Source organism: Peromyscus leucopus, chromosome 3 (assembly GCF_004664715.2).
Source record: "Peromyscus leucopus breed LL Stock chromosome 3, UCI_PerLeu_2.1, whole genome shotgun sequence".
Taxonomy (NCBI): domain Eukaryota; kingdom Metazoa; phylum Chordata; class Mammalia; order Rodentia; family Cricetidae; genus Peromyscus; species Peromyscus leucopus.
This window is the reverse complement of record NC_051065.1, coordinates 76,344,552-76,367,223: the sequence shown is the minus strand read 5'-3', so window position 1 is coordinate 76,367,223 and position 22,672 is coordinate 76,344,552. Positions and strand designations below refer to the sequence as shown.

Below are 22,672 nucleotides of genomic sequence, written 5' to 3'. Positions count from 1 at the left end.
TTTTAAGTTAAAACACCAAATTTATTGGATAATATTGAACTATATGCACACACATAGAAAATAAACATTTCATATAGTTGTGTATCTTTTTTAAATGTATTTATAAGGACTGAAAAACTACCAATTTAGCAATTGGAATAACTTTTAAAAACAAAAAGAAAAAAGCTAAAATCTACATTCCTTCCATCAAGACTCAATGCTGCATCACAATCTATATGTACTTCATTTTATATAAATAAATCTTTTCTCTAGCTACCACATATTTAAAATTAGAATTACATGAGTTCTTTGATCATGTAGAATTTTTTATCCAATGATAAGCGGTTAAACACATAATTTTTGAGACACATGTATGAACATTTACACTGAAGTGAACATTTCAAATGTGATAAACAAAAACTCTACCATAAAGAATGTCTTCATATTTTAACAGTTAGAGACAGAGGTTAAAAAAAAAATCTTACAAAATTTAAAATAAGAAAGACAGCATGCATCCACTAGAGGGGAACCGATTTAAGTAGGAAAGACAAGGAAGAATAAGAGAGCAGAGGAAAGGAAGGGATGGGAAACACAGGAAAGAAATGCAAGAAAGAGGAAGTAATAAATATAAAGTAATAAAGAAAGGTACAGAAGTTTACTAATTATACCATTCTTGGGCAATATGTAGACAAGAAAATGCAACTTGCTTCAAAAGCAAGGTAAAGGGGTCTACTAATTCATTGTCTATCCAGGTGTGATGGCTAACAATACACATGCAGCCCACCTGCAACCTGAGGCTGTTGTATGTGCCTTTCGGGAGGCCTAGGCAGTGGGCAGTCACAGAAGGCTGCTATTCCTTCATGACCTATTTTCTTTAAGCGGGGTGTGTTCACAAAGGCTCCCATATAGTCTGGAGAGCTATGACAAGTAATGGACCCAGACTCAGCGCTTTGGTTGGAAGTTCTGAAGAAGCCTATTCCGTCTGTGGGTTGGAGTGGGCTGCAAGAAGCCATGCATTTCCAAAGCTGCAGAGAAAGGGAATGCTCTGCATGGCAGGCAGGAAGGGTTATGCCAGTCCGCCATCTCTGCAGAGGAGAGAGAAGCTAGGAAAAGAGCAGGGAATCATGGAGAAGAAACATCAGGGTTGAGTCACATTTGGGAAACAAAAGCTTAAAAACCTACTGCCATTTAATCCAGCAGATCACAACACATTCACAGACGAAGGAACATTAGGTACCTTGGTTTAAAACAAAAAAGACAAAACAAAATCCAATTCACCTCCCATACTAAAGCCAATGTTTTGGCCAATCCCCAATCTCTGATTTTTCAAAAAGACTATTTACTACTGAACCCCAGAAACATATTGACTGGGATTTAGGATTCAAAAGTCTCAATCCATTAGACAATAAAAAAATAGAAATCACTCCCCATGATATTTTGTACCAGCTGCAATGTGGCCACTGAGAAAGGGAAGGGTGTCTTGGGTAAGCTGGGGAACCTTAGGCCAAACTGAAACCCTCATAATTGTCAAGGGCCTGGGTCAGCCGAGCCTTCATAATCTCTTTGCTGCTATATTTAGGGAGGTCAAGAAGGTTGTAGCAGGTGTGGGCCACAGGTAAGTACTCCTCCCCAGTGGTTGTGGACTGGATGATAATCTGCAGGCTGGCCATGCCGTAGATGGGAATCCGGTCACTGCCTGTCAAGAACACTGAAGAAAAGAAAATGGCATCAATGACTAAGCAAACAGTCTTCCAGGTCACAGATGAAGGCATGACACCCTGTGGCTTCCACGGGAACTACACTATTGTTTATGGACCAAAATGGCTGCACCAGGAGAGGGGATGCTCAGGCACGCTCTAGGGCCTCTATAGGACACATGTCCTCATGGAGGAGCCTTCACAGAAGCAAAGCAGAAAAGAACTGTCATAAGAAAAGAGGGCCTTCCTGTACAAGAAAACGGCAAAGAACTCAAGTCTCTGTGACCTCAAGGTCTCCTCTTACCTCCGATGTCTGAGAACAGAGCCACTCAGGCTGCTGTTTCCCTCCAGGGATCTACTTCATTTCCACCCCCCCTTTCAGAAACCAGAAGACCTGACTTACACGTTCTTTAACAGTTCACTCTTGTCATACACTGTTACTTGGCAGAAATAATTAAATTCTCCTGCACAAAGTAGACAAGCACAGCCGTCCTCCCCTGTGTCCTAGTATTGCAGAGTGCTCTCTGTCGCTGTTTCTGTTTTGTTTTGTTTTTTCACTGTGGACTTGCCAGAAATTACCACAATGAAATCATTAACTATTTCTTTTCCATTTCTTTCTTTCTTTTTTTTTTCTTCTCTTCTTTTTGTGGTGGTGTTGGGGTTCGAATCCAGGGCCTTTTAGGTGCTAGGCAAGGACTCTGCCACTGTACACTGTACTATCTGGTAGCCCTCATCAGCCATTCCAAACAACCTTCCATGGCTAAGGCATATAAACATATAACCATTCTTGCCAAGCTTCCAGAATTAATAACACAACAACAATGAACAGACAACAAATGCCATAAATTGAATGCTCTCTAGAACTAGAAATGTCCTTTTTCTAAGGAAACTCCCAGGACCAGAAGGAATGCTTCACCTGAAAGTAACAGCTTTCCACATTCACTTGGCAGCCCACACCCTTCATCAACGTGCATGGCTCTGCTTCTCAACAGCTTATGAACACGAGCAGGAGCTCTAGTGTGAGATACCGTTTTTTTTTTTTTTTTTTTTTTTTTTTTTCTCATCTTTACTCCATGCGAGCAGGTGAGTAGCAGAATCTGGAGCTAAGTCTTGCATTAATATTAATATCTGCTCGTTCTTAGAAAGCAAAGAAGTTGCTTGTTAAGCCCCTTTCTTGTTTCATGCAGATAAAAATTGTATTCTATTCACTGATTTATGAGCATGATTTCACAGATGTAGACAGGGAGATCCAACCATTTCTAAAAGGCTGGATTTGATCATGGAAACTACCTCCACTTGACTCTCTAAAGCTAATGACCTACTCAGATGTCATGCAGCCATTTACAAAGGGCTACATATGGTATAGTTCTATTTCCAAGAATGTCTGTAACAGATAAACTTAAGATGGGATGGGTGTGGGGAAGAAATGAGGAACGATCCCGACAAGTATGGAGCTTGTTATTTCTGAGGTGCTGAACTTATTCCCAAACTGTTCTGTGATAGGTTTACACTAAAGATTGTCTACACTAAAGCCTGCTTACACTACCCATGCCTGGACACTGTAAAGAGGGAAACGGCATGTTAGGTTATTCATATCACAACAAAGCTTTTATAATCAAATCTTCTCAGTTTTATCTAGAATCTTTCCATATTAATTTTTTTAGATTTGGGAGGGCAGGCTATCAATATGTTGCTCAGGCTGATCTTAATCTCTTGGGCCAAAGTGATCCTCCTGTCTCAACCTCCCAAGTAGCTGGGGCTATAAGCATGAATCAATGCTTCCACCTAAAGTGACTATTATTTTTAGAGAAAGTGAAGATCAGCGAAATGACTCTTCAGTTACTTTTATCTTCTTGTTTCACATATGTGTACTAACAGCCTACAATACATTTTAATTAATATACTGCAAATATATTGAAGCTTAATTTTATTATCTAGCCATTTTAGAAGTTAATTTTTACCAGTGAAATATACCATCCTACATGATGTCACGCTAAAATAGGGACAACTCACTGACGTGATGAATACTTACAGAGAAACTTTTTCTTCTTCTCTAGTGGGAACTCATGGAATGTTTCCCAAAATAGTTTCACAGTGGGATGCGTGCCTGAATAATCACCTCGGTAGACGGCAGTCTGTCCAAAAGAGGAAAACAAAACAAACAAACAAACGAAACATGTATCTTACAGAATCAGGACAATGTCACAGTGCACATCATATACCACTTGTATTTGAGATGGAAATGGCCGGGAGGCACAAGACCCCTATCAACTGTTCAACAGCAGCACATCTGAAGTGAAGCAAACAGATCCCTGGCACACCTACCCGGCTGCTGGTGCTCTCCAGAACTCACCTCTTCCAGTTCTTCCCAGTTGTAGTTACTGTTCCCCACCATCATGGCCCTCAGCTCCGCAGGCTGGAAGAGCTCCAGGACTTTGCCCCCACACACCTTTAGGAAGCCACTGGAAAAGGCTGTGTACCACTCGTGAATGGAGACGTGGAACACATAATTCACATACGCATCCACGAATTCTTGCCTGCAGGAGGACCAGAGAAATAGGATGCATTGTAGAGGTGGCACAGAGTCTCACAGGCTTTCTGAAGCCACCTTGCGATCCTGAAGTTGAAAGTGGTGACAATGACCTTTCTTCTTCATCAGGTGAGGGCCTATCGTGGTGATCTGGGGCAGGGGAGGCAACGGCATAAAACCAAACTTCAGACCTTACCTGAGGAACTCCAATTGTCATCTCTTTAAGGTCTTGCTTAGAGTTTAGTTTAAGAGAAAGAAAAACACTGTTTAAAAGATGCCCAAGGTTACAGTCACCAACTAACTGCCCTGTCACTGAAGTTGCCTGGTATTTATATCCTTGTGTGTGTTTTTTTTTCTTTAATTTTTAGGTTTTTATTTTTATTTTCTTTATTTTTATTTAAGTGCATTGGTGTTTTGCCTGCATGTACATCTGTATGAGGGTGTCAGGTACCCTGGAACTTACAAACATTTGTGAGCTGCCATGTGGGTGCTGGGACTTGAACCCAGGTCCTCTGGAAGAACAGCCAGTGCTCTTAACCACTGAGCCATCTCTCCAGTCCCCCCCATTGTGTATTTCTTTTGTTTGAGTTTTTATGTACGTATGTGTACATGCACGTGCATGTAGAAGTCAAAGGACTATCCCTGGTATCATTTCTCAAATGACATCACCTTATTTTATGACTCAGAGTTTATCCTTGCCTGGGACTCTCAGAGTAGGACGGTTTGCCTGACCAACAAGCCCTGTGGCTCCACCTGCTTCCATCTCCCCAGCACTGGGCTGCAAGGGCGCTCTCATGCCCAGTATTTTTATGTGGGTTCTGGGGATCAAACTCAGGCTGCCATGTTGTGAAGCAAACACTTTGCGGACCGAGCCAGCCTCCCAGGCCTACCTCCTCGTGTATTTTAAAATATAATGTGCTTTATAAATAGAAGTTTATTCAACATTTTAAAATCTACCAGAATAAAGATTATTTTGCATTTGGGAGTAAAAAGTAACTACTAAAGGGCTAGAGGGACAGTTCAGTTAGCAAAGTATTGGTTGTCCAAGCAAGAAAATCCAAATTCAATCTGAGCAACCAAATGGAAAGCCAGCTGGGGTATCCCCAGCAGAGACTAGCATTTGCCAAACAACAGGCTGACTGGTGAGCTTAGATCCCAGTGAGAGAGCTAAGCCCCAAAAGCAAGGTAGACAGTGCCTGAGAAGGACGCTTAAAAGTATCCTTTAGCATGTCTCTCTCTCTCTCTCTCTCTCTCTCTCTCTCTCTCTCTCTCTCTCTCTCTCTCTCTCACACACACACACACACACACACATGATGGGGAGGGGAAAAAAAAGAAAACGACACAAATCCTACAGTATGCTTGGCCCAGGAACACAATTCTGTAACTGTTTTCTTTCATTTTGTTTTTGCTTTGCTTTAGACTAATTACGAATTTGTGCCACCACATCTGGCTGTACCTCCTTTCCTAACAAGTCTTTTCCGTACCTCAGGAAACAACTACTCTATCTCCCAATAATTAGGCCAATGCAAATGAAAACGGCAGTGAATTACCATCTACATGCGTAGTAAGCTTCAAAATGAGATACCATCAGTGGGAAAATGGAGCCTCAGAGCGGAGCCACGGCGGGGAGAAACTGCGGAATGTCAGGAACCACACATGGTTACTCGGGAAATGAATGAGGAGCAGCCACAGGAGAAGAGCAAAGGCTATTTAATCAAATCTTCTGTAGCAAAGGAGCCAGCCGCTGTTACCTGTGTGACTCAAAAGCAGGCATGGGAGGGAGCATCTCACAGCAGAAAAAGGGACCGCTTCAAGAACAACCCGATTAAGAGGAGGCCTTTGTCACATGCAAGCTGTGGCTGCCTGAACAGATGTGTGGCACCCTAAGCAAGTATTTAGGTGTGCACATTTGGTTTTTCTCTGTTTAGTACTAAATTGGTAGTTGGGACAAAAATTAGGAAGACTGTCAAATGTTCAAAATCCTGGCCATTTTGATCTGGTTGTTATCAAGTTACCGAGAAAAACAGAAAGCCCACAGAGCAGGCAGGCCTCCCGCATGGCTTACTGTATAAAGTTAGATTTCCTCTGCAAATTATGGAACAAAATTCTATTTTATAGATTGGCAGGCCACTGCGCATGTGTTTATTTTAATCTCTCACAAACAGGGGCATAAACTAAGAAGTGAGACATAAATCCTCAAAGGGAGAATTTGTCGGTATCTGGAAGAGTTGAAAATATAGATTCCTTTCCCGCCTGCCCCTCTACGAGCTTTCAAAGAGACCTGGAGATACTGGAGGAACAGGAAAAGGAGCTGGGGATGTCTGCTGCAGCACGTCCCTGTTACCAAGAGAATTGAGAGAAACAAAACCAATGATCCACTAGCATAAGAATGACCAAAGAAAAGACGGTACAGCCACAGAACAGAAATCCTAAAGCAGAACAGCTTTAGAGAACTAACTAGATCTGCATTTCTCCAAATAAACACAACTCAGGAATGCCAAGCTTCTCAGTGTGTGGTAAACCACGCCAGCTTTCATGCAAATTGCTTCCTTCGCCTCCAATGAAAAGCAAGAGCATGGTTACTTACAGCCCCCACCCAGGCAAATTACTTATTTTGTCTTTGCCTCAGTCTTCCAGTCTGAGAAAGGAGTTAATAACTATAAAGGTACTTAGGACCAAGACTAGTTTAAAACAATTTGGGAATAAAAAGATAAAAAGCTCACTAAATTAAACAAAAACCTGCATGGATAGTATCATCAATTAATATGCCAGGCAGAACAAAGAAATCCGGATGGACAACAAGGCTGAAGAATGACTAATTCAGAGAGCAATCATGGCTACAGTATGTAAAGACCTCTGGGTCACAACCAAGAGATCAAAACTACAAATCTGTGATGCGGAAGAAGGAGAGAGATACGGAGTGAATTACTGAATCATTTTTTTTTCCCATACAATTCTCCAAATCTAGGGAAAGAAACAGACACCCAAGTGCCGCAGGTATTTACAAACCACAGACAGACAGGAAGCTCTTTGTGTTATATTATGGCGTAACTGCCGCAATACAGGACAGAAAAAGATCACCGAAAGCTGAAGGGGAAATCTCAACGACTTGTGAAGACCAACCTATCCAAATAACACTCTCAGAATAAGACCTCTCAGAAGACACTCTAAGGCCTGTAGAAAATGAAATGAAGTAACTGCCTATCATTACTGTATCAAGCAAGGCGATCCTTTGTACTAGAAGGAGGAATAAGGACTTTTCTGGACAACCACTAAAGCTAGCATTTCAAAAGACACTTAAAGGAATACTTTACACCACCCAGGCGAATGGTATTCACAAGCTTAAGAGCTCAGGAAGGAATCCCATAAGTCAGTAAACCAGCAAACCTCGAAGATGAAGAAGGGAGATGTTATTACATACTTTGCAACATTAACCACACGTGTAAATGGTCTTAACTTGTCAATTAAAAGACAAGATAGATTGAAAAAAAAGATTCGCCTATTTTCTCCTTAGCATAAACAGACTGGATGTGAAAGGAGGGAAAATAACACCCCTGGCGAAAAATCTGAAAGCAAGTAGAAGCAGCTGTATTTACATCCAGCCTATCATACCTCAAGTGAGAACTGGTCAGAAGGGATAAATAAGTTAACTCTATACCAATAAAGAGAGCACTCCTTCAAGAGATAACAATTAAAAGTACATGTGTGCTGAACAAAAAACAAACAGTATTGAAAGCAAAGGGACCCAGAAATTCAGATAAAATGCAAGTGGATGAATGCAGTACTCACTACCATCAACACATAGGTCATCCAGACAAAAGCATGAGCAATGAAACACCAGTTACACTGTACCACGGAACACATGAACTTAACATTAGCACCTACAGAACAGTCCATCCAACAGCTGTGGAATATACATTCTTCATAGCAGCCCACAGAACTTCTTCTAAAATCAAATAATTTGAGGCCATAAAGCAAATTAATAAATATAGAAGAAATTGAAAGTTTTTCTTGTATCTCATCAGATAACAGAAGAAACTCAGAAATCAGTAGTAAGAACTTAAACTATAGAAATTAAGCCAGTGCATGGAGATTGAACAATACACTTTGAATGATCAGTGGGTTATAGAAATCAGAGAGAAAATTAATAAATTAACAAATTTAAAGGAAAACCAAAATACAACTTACCACAACCTGAGGGACACAGCAAAACTAGTTCTAAGAAGGAACTTTGGAGCCATGAGTGCCTACATTAAACTTCAGAGATCTTGCTAGGCTGCGGTGGCACACACCTTTAATCCCAGCATTCGGGGCGGCAGAAGCAGGTGGATCTCTGAGTTCAAGGTCAGCCTGATCTACATAGTGAGTTCCAGGACAGCCAGAGCTATTACACAGAGAAACCCTATCTTGAAAAACCAAAACAAACCAAACCAAAATAAACAAACAAACAAAAACAAAACAAAACAAAACATTTCAGAGATCTCAAGTAAATAATCTAACATTGTAGGAAAATAAGAACAAGACAAATCCGAAATTAGCAGATAGGAAAAAACCAGTAAAAATCAAAACAGAAATCAATGAAGTGAAGACTAAAAACAGCAGAAAAGGTCCCGTTGTGTGTGTGTGTGTATGTGTGTATGTAACAGAACTATAGCCAATATTATGTGGAATGGGGAAAAATGAAAGTATTTATTCTATATAATCAGGCATGAACCAAGGTTGGCCACACTCCTCACCTTTATTCAATATAGTCTGAAATCATAGAGCAAAAGGCAAGAAGGGAAATAAAAGGACTATAAATAGGAAAGGACAAAGTATCCCTATTTTCAGACAATATGATCCTATCCTTAAAATGTTATAACTCCACTACAAAGCTCAGATCTGATAAATACTTTCATCAAAGCAGTAATATACAAAATCAATGCACAAAAGTCAGAGGCTTCTCTATATACCAATAATAGACATATTGGAAAATAAATCCAACGGAAATGAAATTGTCAAAGAAATGCCTGCATTGCCATATTGACTGTGGCACCACCCAAAAAAGCCCGGTTACAGATTCAGCCTTTGCCTATGATTACTTTCCTTGCCTATTGCTGTGATAAAATTCCCCAACAAAAGCAATAATAGACATGAGAGCAGAAAAAGCACTATTTGGGAATAGAAAAGGACACGTGGGAGTGAGTGGAGAAAGTAATGGGGTACTGAATATCACCAGAATTCACTACAGACAAGCCTGAAAATGTTACCTTAAAATCCATTCATTAAAATGTACAAGAAAAACATGTTTACTAGAGGTTGTAAATATAAATACAGTTGCTGTATTATTCCTTGAATATTTGCATTTTTTAATTTTAAAATGTAACAATGGTAGCACTATCTCATCATGAAGGTAGGTGTTGTCCACTGGATCACCTGCACTCTCCTGAGTCCTCAGAGCTATTCCAGGTCACAAACCCCGTGCTTCTGTCTAGTCTGAGTATTTGCTTACACCATTCCCCCGCAAGGCTTGGCTCCTTTTGCAAACCCACCAGCTGATTCTTATCAGCCCCAAACACACTGTTCCAAATTCCTAAGCCTTACTTCAGTTTGTACAGAGTCCTAGACCGGTGATGTCCAAGAACTCAGCCCACCCACAGCACCACCTCAGTCCTAGGCACAGGTTGGGGAGCAATGACTGAAAACCGACCTAGGCAGATCCAGCTACTTGTGCCATTTCCTCCCTCCCTCCTTCTTTCTTTCTCTTTTTCAAATGTTTTCTCAACCTAAAGCTTCCCTCCCCCGTTCCTTTTAGAAATTATTATTTTATGGGTATGGGTATTTTGCCTCCATGTGTGTCTGAATACTTGCACACCTGGTGTCCAAACACAAAAAGAAGGCATCAAATCTCCATGGAACTGGAGATGTTACAGATGTTACAGGAACTCCATGGATGTTACAGGTGGTGTCAGCCACAATGTGGGTGCTGGAAATCAAGCCTGGGGGCATCTGAAGGAGCTGCTGGTGCCCTTAACCACCGAGGTGTCTCTCTAGCCTGGACCATGATTTTTGGCTGACCACTGACTTGGAATCACTCCCATTCAGCTAATCCATAGGCAATACTAAGCATCAACACTAACTCCTCATACCTGACTTCAAGTCGGTCAAACTTGGGCAACAACACAACAAGCTTCCTCTAAACAGGCGGCCTAGAAACTCACATTAGACACACAACTGATGAGAGAGGTCTACATGCCCAGGTCTCATAGCAACATCACAAATATGGAAGGCCAAGGCAGTAACTCCCCTCTCAATTCCACCTGTCCTGTAGAAGCGTTCTCTACCGAAAAGTGTCTAGATGAACCCCAGGACACAGAGTGTAAAAGAAAAATCATAAACTTCATGAAATAATTCAAAGAGAGACCGAATGACACCACACACAAATGGAGAGGAGAGAGAGAGAGGAGAGGGAGGGCACCCATGCTAACTGGGAATGCTCTGGGCTTCAAAGTCCACACCCAGTGATATGTCTCCTCTTCCTCCTTGTCATTTTGCTGTTGTTAGAAATGGTAATGTAAATTTTTTGGAGACAGAGGTTTGTCTTGGGGGTCATGACCCACAAGTTGAGATCCTCTGTTCTAGAGGCCCGGAACTGATCGAATGAATGAATATCCATGAAAGAGGGACTTATTAGAGTAGTTCACAGGCTGTGATGCCACTAATCAAACAATGGCTATCTCCAAATGGAAAGAACACAGGAGTCATTCAAGTCTGCAGTCCTAACATGGTGCTGGTGTCCCAGAGGATTCCTAGAGAACCACTGAGCAGTCTACATTGGAATACCATCAACAAGATGCCACTAAAGCAGGAGAGATGAACTTGCCAGAGAGAGAAAGAGAGAGAGAGAGAAAGAGAGAGAGAGAGAGAGAGAGAGAGAGAGAGAGAGAGAGAGAGAGAAAGCAGGCAAAAAGCAAAACCTTCCTTCCTCCATGTCCTTTTATGTGGACTGGCACCAGAACGTATGGCCCGGATTAAGGGTATCATCCCATGTCAAATGATCCAATCCAGGAAAATCCCTCACAGACATGCCCAGCTCCTTGGATTTTCATTGATTCTAGATATTATCAGGTTGACATCCAAAATTAGCCATCACAATAACCAGTTAAACTGAGGTCATTATGATGAGCCACATAGAGAATGGAACCTTAGAGAAAGGACCTATCTGTATCTATAACACATGGAAAAGTTGCTATGAAGAGATGAGAAGGCATCCAGCACAAGCCAAAAAAGAGAACCGCTCTTTCCCTCACAGCCCTCAAAAGGAACAAACCCTGCCAAGACCTGTGTGGACTTTGCCTCCTTAACTATTAAGCAATGGACTGCTGTTGTTTAAACTGCCTGGTCTGTTAGACTTCACTGCAGCATCCTAGCAAACTAACACATACACTCAAATCCTGACATGCCAATTCTAATAGCATTACTATCAATACTCTTAAAATAATGATCCTCAAATTGTTTCAGGGTACTTACTAATGAAGAAGTTCCAGGATACACATTAACTCAATGAATACTTTGAGCAAACTGCATAATAAAGAATTATATGTCAATAAAAATTAACATACCAAAAAAGCCTTTGAAGTAGACATAATTATTTGGAATTAAAAACGGAGATTAAAAGGAACAATTAACATATGGGTAAGGCAGGAATTGAAACTCGGCTCTAGCATGGACTGGAGAACACAACCATTTCACCTAGCTGCTGCCTGTCCCTCCCCCCCTCCCCCTTTCCTGTATGAAGCTTCATGAGAGGTCAGACAAGAGCTCATCACATACCATCTCATCTATACTATTCCTCACTATGTGTTACTGTATTCCCAATTGAGTACCAGAGTGGGTAAAGCCCACCAAAAGAGACATGCTTATACAAGTACTATATGTACTGTCCACACTTTTTAGAAGTCTTAATCTAAATCATATTAAGGGTCATTTTTAAAGCATGTCAAAGGCAATGTGGCAGATAAAGTAGTATTGTCCATAAAAGTCCATAAAAGAATATCAAATGCATTTGCTTGTGAAAATGACAGACTCCAAAAGGCTACATGTGATTTCATTCATGACAACTTAAAAAACACAGAATTATTAAGACTCTAAACGCTCAATGTATCCTATGCATTGCAGGAGAAGGGGCCCCAGGGTATTTTAGGGTACTGAAGTTACTGTATCTTGATTACCATGAGGCTTACATGAATGCATTTATTTGGGGAAGCTCTCTCCAAATGCTGAATTTTATTACTAGCCTAGCCTGAGTTTTAGGATCTTTTGAGTGAAAAAGAAAAAGTCTTAAAAGAGGGCCAGCAAGATGGCTCAGCAGGTGAGTGAGTCATTTGCTCCTAAGCCTGAAGATCTCAGTTAGGTCCCCAGAAAGCATATGGTGCAAGACAAAACCAACACACCATAGAAAACGTAACTACTCCATCAAAACATAAATACATAAATGTAATGTAAAAAAAAAAAGAGGGAAGTAAAAAAAAAAAAATCAAAGGACTCATGAGTACATTAAAATACATTTTGTAAATATTTACTTCCTTTGATCAGAGGCACAAAGATGTTTGCTTTTTAAAGACATAGTGCATAATTATCATTTGCATATTAATGCAATAACTTTATAAAAATTATTCAGTGTTTACTATGGACCAGCACTAAGTGATTTACATATAATTAATTGACTAAATATAACCAAAAATTTAGAAATTCCTTTCAGCATAAAACTCTGGCAAGACCCAACATAAAGAAAAACACCTAAATCATTAACAAATGCATCCTCTACAAACTACTTAAGATTTGTGCCCTGCCCTCTATTCAAGAAGCTCTAAGGAGGCAGGAAGGACCCAGAGTTTAAGGTCATCATGATCAGGAGTTAGAAGGTATCCTGGGCTGGTTAAAAAAAAAAAATACAAAAAGAAAAACAACAACAACAACAACAAAAACCCCAAAAAACTCTAATTCTGGCTTGAATGGGTAAGAAATTAAAGTGTCCAATCACTTCATTATCAGAAAACAAGCGTTTGATGTTTATCATCTTTCCCAACGCTCTCACAAGCAGATCCGAAGAGCAGATGGTTAACTGTGAAGTGTTTAGTGATGAATGGTTGTATGTGCATCTGTCGGTCTGGAAGGAAGAGTAAGACTGAACACATGCTTTTCAAGATGTATTAAAAGAATCTCTTTCCTTATGAAAAGAATCCCCGATCCTTACGAGCATGTCTAACCTGCCACCCAGAGGCTTCATGCCTCCCAAGGTAACGATGAATTGGGCCCTACATATTTGGAGATGATGGCGTCTTTTCATTAAATCACAAGACCGGACACTCCCGGGTTGTTTTTTTCCCCCCTCTTCACTCCCGCTTTATTCCTTTTCATAGTTGCCTGAGTGGACCCTTCGGCAACATTACCAGGATGCTTACGGCGCTGAGATTTCCCACACAAACACTTCTAGAACTAATTCCAAAGTCCCTCCTGTGACAATTTGCCACCAGGATATATGTAACTAGATTTAACAGTGCTGGCTGGCTGGGGTCTCTAAGACCCCAAGAGGGCTTGCGCAGATACACGCAGATACTGCGGGTCTGCAAAAGAGCGGGAGGGAAAATGGTTCTCCCGCATTTCCGTTCTCTGAAAGTGAATTTTTAAAGACGCAATCAAGATTTGGAAAAGAAGGTACCCATAACCAAGGCTGACTAACATCAGCTATGGCGCACTTCCGACAGAGGTCGACAGGTGCTCAGCGGATTCAAAGAGCTGAGATGGGAGGGGGGCACCCAGTAAACAGACTGAGGCTGTACAAACAGGTATGGAAAAATACAGCCTCAGCTTCGAGCTGGTTCCAGCCAGTTCTGCGGGGGTGGGGGCGGAAGTTGGGGGCTGGGTGTCTAAGTGGCTTTGAAGACCTCAGAGATAGGAGCATAGCAACAATTTGGTGCAGTATGTGCGCACAACCATCAGCTGATAGCGGGCAGCCATTCACTTGCCGCGAGCCACGAAGCGGCGGCGCGGACGTCACCGCAGCCGTCAGCGCTTGCCGCATCTTTAGGCTCACTCTGGACCAGCCGCAGACACAGCTGCAGGACCTCTCTGGACCAGCTCAGTCGCAGACTGCGCCATCACCGGACCACTGCGGCAAACCAGCCCAGCCGAGCCGAGCACTAGCCATGGCCGACCCCGAGAAGCAGGGACCCGCTGAGAGCCGCGCCGAAGACGAGGTAATGGAGGGTGCCCAGGGTGGCGAGGATGCGGCAACCGGCGCCGACGGTGCCGCTGCGCCCGCGGCCGAGGAGCCCCAGGCCCCCGCGGAGAACGCGCCCAAGCCCAAGAACGAATTTATCGAGAGCCTGCCCAATTCTGTCAAGTGCCGGGTCCTGGCGCTCAAAAAGCTGCAGAAGCGCTGCGATAAGATCGAGGCCAAATTTGACAAGGAGTTCCAGGCTCTGGAGAAGAAGTACAACGACATCTACAAGCCTCTTCTCGCCAAGATCCAGGAGCTCACCGGGGAGATGGAGGGCTGCGCGTGGACCCTGGAGGAGGAAGATGATGATGACGACGACGAGGAAGACGACACCGAGGACGAGGAAGAGGAGGCAGCGGCTGGCGCAACCGGGGGTCCCGACGACCTCAAGAAGTGAACACAGCAGCTGACAGGTGATAAATCCCCTGCCCCTTTCATTTCCGATGTCGGCAGACTTTAAAAGGCTCAGGTTTTGCCCAAAAATTAAAATGTGAATCTATTCTGACATTCCTAAATTTAAATTGAATCAAGTAGATTTTGGCTAGCCCGTTTCTAATCTGACTTTTACTTGTGTAAAAACAGATGCCAAAAGACGTTTTTAAGAAAAAAAGCCTAATTAAGCTTAATTTTTTTTTCTCCCTGCTCTTCTGTGAGAACTGGACTTGAGACTGATGACAGGTTGTCAGATAAATGTGAAGTGCGTCACACGTTGAAATCCATTCATCACACTACACCTGAACACCTAAGCTAAGACTGAACTCTTCTCAATGCTTAATTCTTCAGTTTCTTTACATTTCTCAGCGCAGAGGAAAAGGATCCCAAGAAAGACGTCATCTTTTAAGACTTTTGCGTTTGCAAACCCAGACATCAGCTTTACACTCCGGAGGAGACGTGGCATGGAGGAAGCCTGGACTGATGGCATGACACTACTGTTTATGAGGCTAGGGAAACTGCCATTTAAAATTATGGAAAATGTTTTGAATATTTGAGTTTACAGAAAGAACACGGTTCCAAGACAGAGGGTGTATTACATGTACAATATTGTCAACACGTGTTCATTTATTGTGGTCTCATGTTGCCTGTTTTCTTGGTAGTGTTGTTTACAAAATTGTGAAAATTACCCCCAAGTGTTTTAAGTATTAAATCACCCTATAGCATTTTAGAAATATAATTTACTTGAAGAGATGTAGAATGTAGCAATCCTGTAAAGCATGTGTATCCAGTGTTGCGTAGTTTGACCTTTGTGAAGTCTTTTTTGTCTTGTAGCTTTTAGCAAGCAGCTGTGAAAACCATCAGAACTCCTCAATGAAGCTAATGTTTGGGAAAAATGTATACTTGAAGAATAAAACCAAGTGTGTATCCCCACCCCCAGCTCAGAAATAGAAAGGGTTTAAGTTTGCTTGTATTAGCTGTGCCTTCATTATTTTGCTATGTAAATGTGACATTAAATGGTGCACAATCAAATTTTATTGCTTAAGGAAGAATGGCATACAGGAAGGACTTCTGGGAAAGACATTTAATGTAAAGGCCTTTAGCTTCTTTGTGAGTTTTGAATTATCTGTGAACCAATGTTCTGTAAAGAGTACAAACATAACATTGTTTACCACTGTGGTGTTATCAAAACAGTATTTTCAAAAAATAAAAAGACTTGTTATTCTGACTGCCTGTATTCTCATCTATAAAAGTGGGTGGTAACAGTCCCTACCTCACAGGTATTATGAAGAGAAAATGAGTTATTATACTTATAGCCCACACAGCAGTGTCTGACACTTAAGAGTAATTTCCAGCTATTATTGTTATAATAAAGACAAAAGACCCTGATAGAAAATTCAACTCTCTTCCTCTCCTGCTACGCAAGAAAAAAAAAAAAAAAAAAAAAAAAGGTACCTTTATTAATCTTTACCTTGGTGATTCCTTATTATCAACAAAAAAAATATGGCTTTTAATTCAGAAATACAGGACATTCAAAAACTATCTTGTTTTGGTTTCCTTCATATAAAATCTGGTTTTAGTTTCCTCTAATAAAAGGTAAGACTTTAATGAGGCATTATGAATCACACACACACATCAGACGCCATTTTCTTCCACTTGCTGCAAGGGTTAATCACACTGCAGCAAAACCTGATGACGACGTTGGAAATGGAGGGCGACGCTAACCTGTTGCTAATGACAACAGCTGACCATGAACAACTCTAAGATAGTGGTAACCTTCCTTATGGCCTGACTAACCCAACAAAAGGAGTATATTACATACATTATGATTATCATAATCATATGATTACTTTAATAAGTAAAAGGGGTAATGAAAACATTCACTCATCTTTAGAAATGGAGGAACTGCCATTTAATATTTCCCTAGGTCTAGTAAAAATTAAAAAATAAATAATAAAGGGTCTAATCATTTGGAAATTTATTTTATAATTATATAGTTACTTATATATAGAAAACCCAAGAGAATAAACTAAAAAAACCCATTAGATACAAGTTTGATAAACTGATTGGTTATCAGACAAATGTAGTAAATCAATAATTATTTCAAGGCATTAAAATATATAAGAAAGGTTTCTCTTATACTAGAAATAATATATACATACATAACCATCAACTAGCCTATAATAAAAAGTGTATAATGTATATGACAAGAGGGGGTTGCACAAAAATAAGCCCCTGACTTAGAAGATATCACTAAAATAGTAATTCTTCAAAAATTAACTTATAATTTATCAGAATTCAATTCAAAGCCCAAGTGGGGTTTGGAACTTAATACTATTTCTGTGTTGTTCACCTATAAGAATAGCTGAGACTGCCTTCAATAATTTAGAGACAAATCAGACTTTAATAGACTCAAGGAAACATTTTTAATGAAGAAAATACACAAAGTATTTATCAATTATTAGGTACAGAAAGGCTAAGATTAGGACACATACAGTCAAAATAAATAAACAAACATGACAAGACAAAAGTCAGAAAACAATCAAGTTCTGAGTATATAATTCATTTCAAATGCAAACAGGAACTCTGAATTATATCTACAATAGATACAGACAACAAAAGGTTCATGGTCTTAATAGTTTGACAAATCATATGGAAATTAGTCCTTTTAGAGATATACATGAAGATCCTGAGCTGATTATTTTAAAAAGAAAAAATACTGGGGAGGGAGGTGTGTTCCTATGCCCAGCACTAGGTAAAGCAGGGCTCTGGCAAGGCTGGAGACACACATGTCCCAGCTGCGTGCTCGGGCCAACAGGCATTACTTTATAATATATATATGACTAGCAGTTTTTTTCTGGCCAGCAGCCACACCACCATGCCACGGCTGGTTACTTGTTTTAAGAACTCAGGGATGTTTGGGATGGATGTCAATTTCCTTTCCTCACTGAGCTGATCCTAACCGTGCGTCTCCTGAACTGCTTATTTGATAGTGCGTCACAGCTGCACTGTCATGTCGGCAGGACACCATCTCCTCCGGGCAAGAAAAATACTGCTCTGCGGCAAACCATCTTAACCCATGAAAGGCCAGATTCAGCAGAGCCTGAAGTAACCAGCAGCCCGCATTACACATTCAGGGCACACTCTCAAGAGTGTGACGCAGAAATCCGCAGCGCTTCAAGGCTCCTAGTGTAAGCTCAGGGCTGCAGCTCTGCTCATCTGAAGGTTCCCACACATGCACACACAGGCACTTCTTCATTGTACGTACATGTAAACAAATGCTGTTTTTATTGAGCTGAAACTTACATAACATGAAACATATTCTCATACACAAATAGAGATGAATAACCTAACAAAATTACTTGTTAACAGATTCAAAATGTCACACTTTTATCCTTGGAATTTTATCATTAAAAAAGCAATTTTAAAGGCAAAAAAAGAATCCCTTTTTATACAAAACACATTTGAGACACTTTTAATAAAAATGGGGGAGGCTGAAAGAATACAGAAGGGTGGTAAAAAAGAACATAGAAACCAACCAAATACCCAAAGAAAACACACATTTACATAGCAGACTACATAGTATTACAGGTATCCAAGAGAGGTTCTTGTTGTTATAATTTTCGTGGTTTTTTTCTATACAGGGCCTCAGTATATAGCTCTGGCCTATCTTGGAACTCATTATATAGTCTGGCCTCAAACTCACAGAGATCTGCCTGACTCTACCTCCTGAGTCCTGGGGTCAAAGGAGCCACTATGCCCTACCCTACTCATGAGGGTTTTTTTTTTTTTAAATCACATCTTAAATATTGCATACACACTGTACTCCCTGGTTCAAAATTTAGGCATTCAATTTCACACATTTATAGTACACTTTTAACTATGCCAGCTTTCCTTTTTAGAAAATTATACAATCTGCCTGAAAGGAGAAACAGTAAACTCTTCAGTCACTTTCTTCCCCTGGGGGACAGGACAGGAACCCTCAAGCACCGCTGGAGGCTCTCAGTGGCAGGATGCACTGGTGGAGCACAGGCCTGGATCAAGTCCTTTTCTTCTAGCTGTCTAGCTGGGCCAAATGATATAATTCCCTGGGTGTCAATTCCATCATCTGCAAAGCGGTACGGTTTGCATGTCAAGGCCTTAGGAGAGTGCCTGACACATGGTAAGCACTCTGGAAACACGACTAGTGTTTTCTTTATCTTTTTGACCCTGTAACAACCCAGTACAAATATAATGTGGATCTTGAAGCCTGCATGCACCCCTCACCAATGTTCATGAGGGGTCAACAGAAGTCATTTAGAGTCACGGCTCCATTCTTGAGTTCTCTCTATGGATTTCGATGACCTTTAGAACAAAACTGGAATTTAACTGCATCAATTTAAGATCTTTTTCCATTTTGTGGTAATAACATGCTATGGAATATAAAAAATACTTCATTATAAGGAGTGAAGCAGTACAGTGTAATCCAGATGTGACTACCGCTATGGAGAGACTCAGCAGACAGCTGTTCTCATCCCTGGATGCATTTAACTCATCTGAGTGGGATCTGTAGTCCTCTGGTTCTCTCATCCAAAGCAGTCACAACAGCAAATATCTTATTATTGACAGAACCCAGAGTTCCAATCCCAACACTAAAAAAATCACAACAACCCATAATTCTTTGACCAGGTCCCATAATGGGTCACAAGAACTCCATTTCAAAGGTGTTCTGCCCTATACTCTAGAGCAGTGGTTCTCAGGGTGTGAGTCATGATCCCTTTGGGGGTCGAATGACCTTTTCACAGAGGTCTAAGACCATCGGAAAACACAGATATTTACAAGTCATAACAGTAGCAAAACTACAGTTATGAAATAGCAATGAAAATAATTTATGGTTGGGGGTCACCACAACATGAGGAACTATATTAAAGGGTCACAGCATTTGGGAGGTTGAGAATCACTGCTTGAAAGGAAGAAATTCTACGTAGTCCAGGAAAAAACTGAACAGGCCTCAATTGGGTTTCTCCACTCAGTATGCTAGCATTAGATTGTACCCTCTTCTTCTTGTTCTTCTTCTTTTTTTTTTTGAGACAGTGTTTCTCTGTGTAGTTTTGGTGCCTGTCCTGAATCTTGCTCTTTGGACCAGGCAGGCCTCGAACTCACAGAGATCTGCCTGGCTTTGCCTCCCGAGTACTGGGATTAAAGGCGTGCACTACCACCACCCGGCAAGATTTGTACCCACTAAATTTTCTACACAGTTGGCTAGGCATTCGTGGCTATAAAATAAATACTCCATTAGACCCCAAAAGGATAGGGTTTGGATAGCTATGGGATGGCTGAACACGTGGGAGTTCCTGGAAAGAGATGCAACCTGAGAAGAGGCACATGCTTCTTCCATACCTTACCTCTCACATCCCTCACCCGAGGCATCAATCTCATGTGTACCCGTGTAATGTCTTTTACAATGATTAGTAGAGGTAACTATTTCCCTGAAATTTGTGAAACATACCAATAGAAGGGGGGGGGGGCAGGGCTATGAGAACACTGATTTACAAGCCAGTCAATCAGAAGCCAACCAAGGTAAAAGAACTTGAGGCTGACAACTGGCACCAGATAGGGGCCAGGGGAATCTTGAAGCGTGAGTCCTCAGCCCGTGGGATATACTAGTATTGCCCATCAAACGGTGAAAGAAATGAGCTGGGTTAGAGGGCTGCCAGTCATGTTTGCTCTGGAGCCGACGGCTTGCTAACTCCTGCAACTTTAGGAGCCACTAAAGTAACCTGCATTATGAGAATGCACAAGACGAAACAGAATTTGTGTGTGTCGTCTTGTAACTGCTCTTACCTAGGTTTATGCCCTCTCTTTCTGGTCCCGTCCGCGTACCCCACAGCGGCCATTTTGGGAGAGCAGCACGGACGGACGTCAAAGGGAGGCCAGCAAGAGAGAAAGAGAGCAGGCATGCCTTTGAAACAAACAAGCTCCCCTCAAAGGGCCAGTGGTCACTGACCCTGAGAAGCACCGGGCTCAGCAAGGCTCATTAGGACACCTGGCCAGCAACAGAAATAAACAGTGGATGGAGAAGGTAAGGCACAGTAAATAGTGTATCCTGGACACGCTTCTGTAACGCAGCTGCTCTGCTAACAAAACACCAGTGACTCTCATGGCCTGCAAACGGAAACCTAGCTTCTCTGCTTTTGCAAGCCTTTTACAATGTAATCCCCTACCTGAGCCACGTGAGCTGTGCAAGCGAGGCTTCCCCAGCAATGCCTCTCGCCTCTTTTCCGGAACAAACAACCCAGGTTTATCCATCACTGTACAAAATGCACTTTCATGCCTAAGTGACCTCTTCTCCACTTTCCAGTATCCCAGAGTGAACAGGTCTCCTACCAGATCTGCCCCCCACCCCACCCCATATGTGTGTGTTTAAGATGACCTCTCTGACTGTCTTCAGATGAAACCACGGCAATGCAGTCTTCCCTCGCCTAGTTAGAGTGGCACGGGAGAACGCACCTCTCCCTAAATAAACAGTTCTATTTCAGTGTTCCCACACAGTTTATCCTGCAGTTGTTGACTCAACTGGATTGCTGATTCAGAAAAAAAATGTCTGCTAACTAAGGAAATTGCGAGAGAAATAATTTAATAACAGTATAAAAAGGATTTATAAATGCCTAAAACTGCCTCAACTACAGACTATATTGCAGAACTGCCTGTACTTACTGCACTGGACTGTTTTTGTCCTTCAAGTGCACCCAACACAAAGTGCACTTGGAAGACTCACCAGAGTGTGAGATATTCCAATGCCCCTTTCCAGGCTTCTTGTCTTCTTGTTGTTAATTTCCAACAAATCACACACACACATTTTCTTGTCTGAAGCCAAGTTAATACAAAAAGTAAGACATCTTGTAGAAAGACTATCTAGCCATGCATTTGGGGATGCCTCGATGGAACACATTACATGTTACTTCATCAGTGGGTGAGCTTCAAAGTGTGTCCTTATACAGGCCAAGTCACACACACACCTGATGACTGAGGTAGCTGCCCATGCAAAGGAGAATCAGAATTTCCAGAGAGAAGCTGTGTCTGCAAAATCTGACTCACTGGTTTGAACAGCAGTGATGTGGAGAGGTTAGAATATGGTAAGTCCAGAGCCCGATTACAGTTTATCTTGGGCTAGACTTAAGCCCTTATCCCATTCTGTGATTAACGTTGGGTCTACCATCCTGTGATTAAACGATAAAAACCCTTGGAGTAAAATAACTTAGCAGACAGCATCAGAGGCCTACAGAAGAGATTTCTCCATCTTGCTGCAACCTGCCTCTCTAAGGTTTCCACCAATGTATTTATAAATTGCCGTGTGGGAACATGGAACCTGGGATGACTGAGTTCCATGCTTCCCATGCCTTGGTCACTCATTTGGCTCTATAATAAACTATCTCTTACTCCCTTTGAGGTGAAACCAGTGGTTTTATTTTTTATTTTTTATTTTTTTTTTTTTGTGCGTGTGTGTTTCTTTTTTTTTTTTGGTATGTCAGTAACACTCTAAAATAATTACATAAAACGGTAACATGCTTGGTTACTATCATGAATTATTTCTGCAGGTGTCATTCCTGCATGCAACTTAGACTCACAAATATAGCATAAATAGGATATTTTCTCTGAATTTGCCAAATATAAATAAGCTAGATATTGTAACTATAATTCTTGCTTGATAACTGTTTTGTTATAAATAATTATACTATGTTAAAGTCAAAACTCTGTGTGTGTATGTGTGTGTGTGTACACTTACAAATACAA

At 41.3% G+C, this 22,672-nt stretch overlaps 2 protein-coding genes across 5 annotated transcripts in view; one reads left to right on the top strand and one right to left on the bottom strand.

Annotated features, from left to right (window-relative positions):
- Window positions 1–22,672, bottom strand: part of Herc3 (HECT and RLD domain containing E3 ubiquitin protein ligase 3) — a 99,161-nt gene continuing 76,489 nt past the window's right edge. For 2 of the 4 annotated variants that reach the window (XM_028895257.2, XM_037203782.1), the window contains exons 23-25: window positions 4,030–4,213; window positions 3,709–3,811; window positions 1–1,687 (exon numbers count right to left, since the gene is read on the bottom strand). In XM_028895257.2, coding sequence (XP_028751090.1) covers window positions 1,479–1,687; window positions 3,709–3,811; window positions 4,030–4,213 — 496 coding nt within the window. In that variant the 3' untranslated portion in view covers window positions 1–1,478. Of the gene's footprint in view, window positions 1,688–3,708; window positions 3,812–4,029; window positions 4,214–18,528; window positions 19,008–22,672 lie in introns of those variants that run through there. The other 2 variants (XM_028895258.2, XM_028895260.2) reach the window with 2 other exon arrangements.
- On the top strand, window positions 14,206–16,128 carry Nap1l5 (nucleosome assembly protein 1 like 5). Its single transcript, XM_028895262.2, has one exon. The coding sequence runs from the start codon at window positions 14,394–14,396 to the stop codon at window positions 14,862–14,864; it is 471 nt and encodes a 156-aa protein (XP_028751095.1). The 5' UTR covers window positions 14,206–14,393; the 3' UTR covers window positions 14,865–16,128.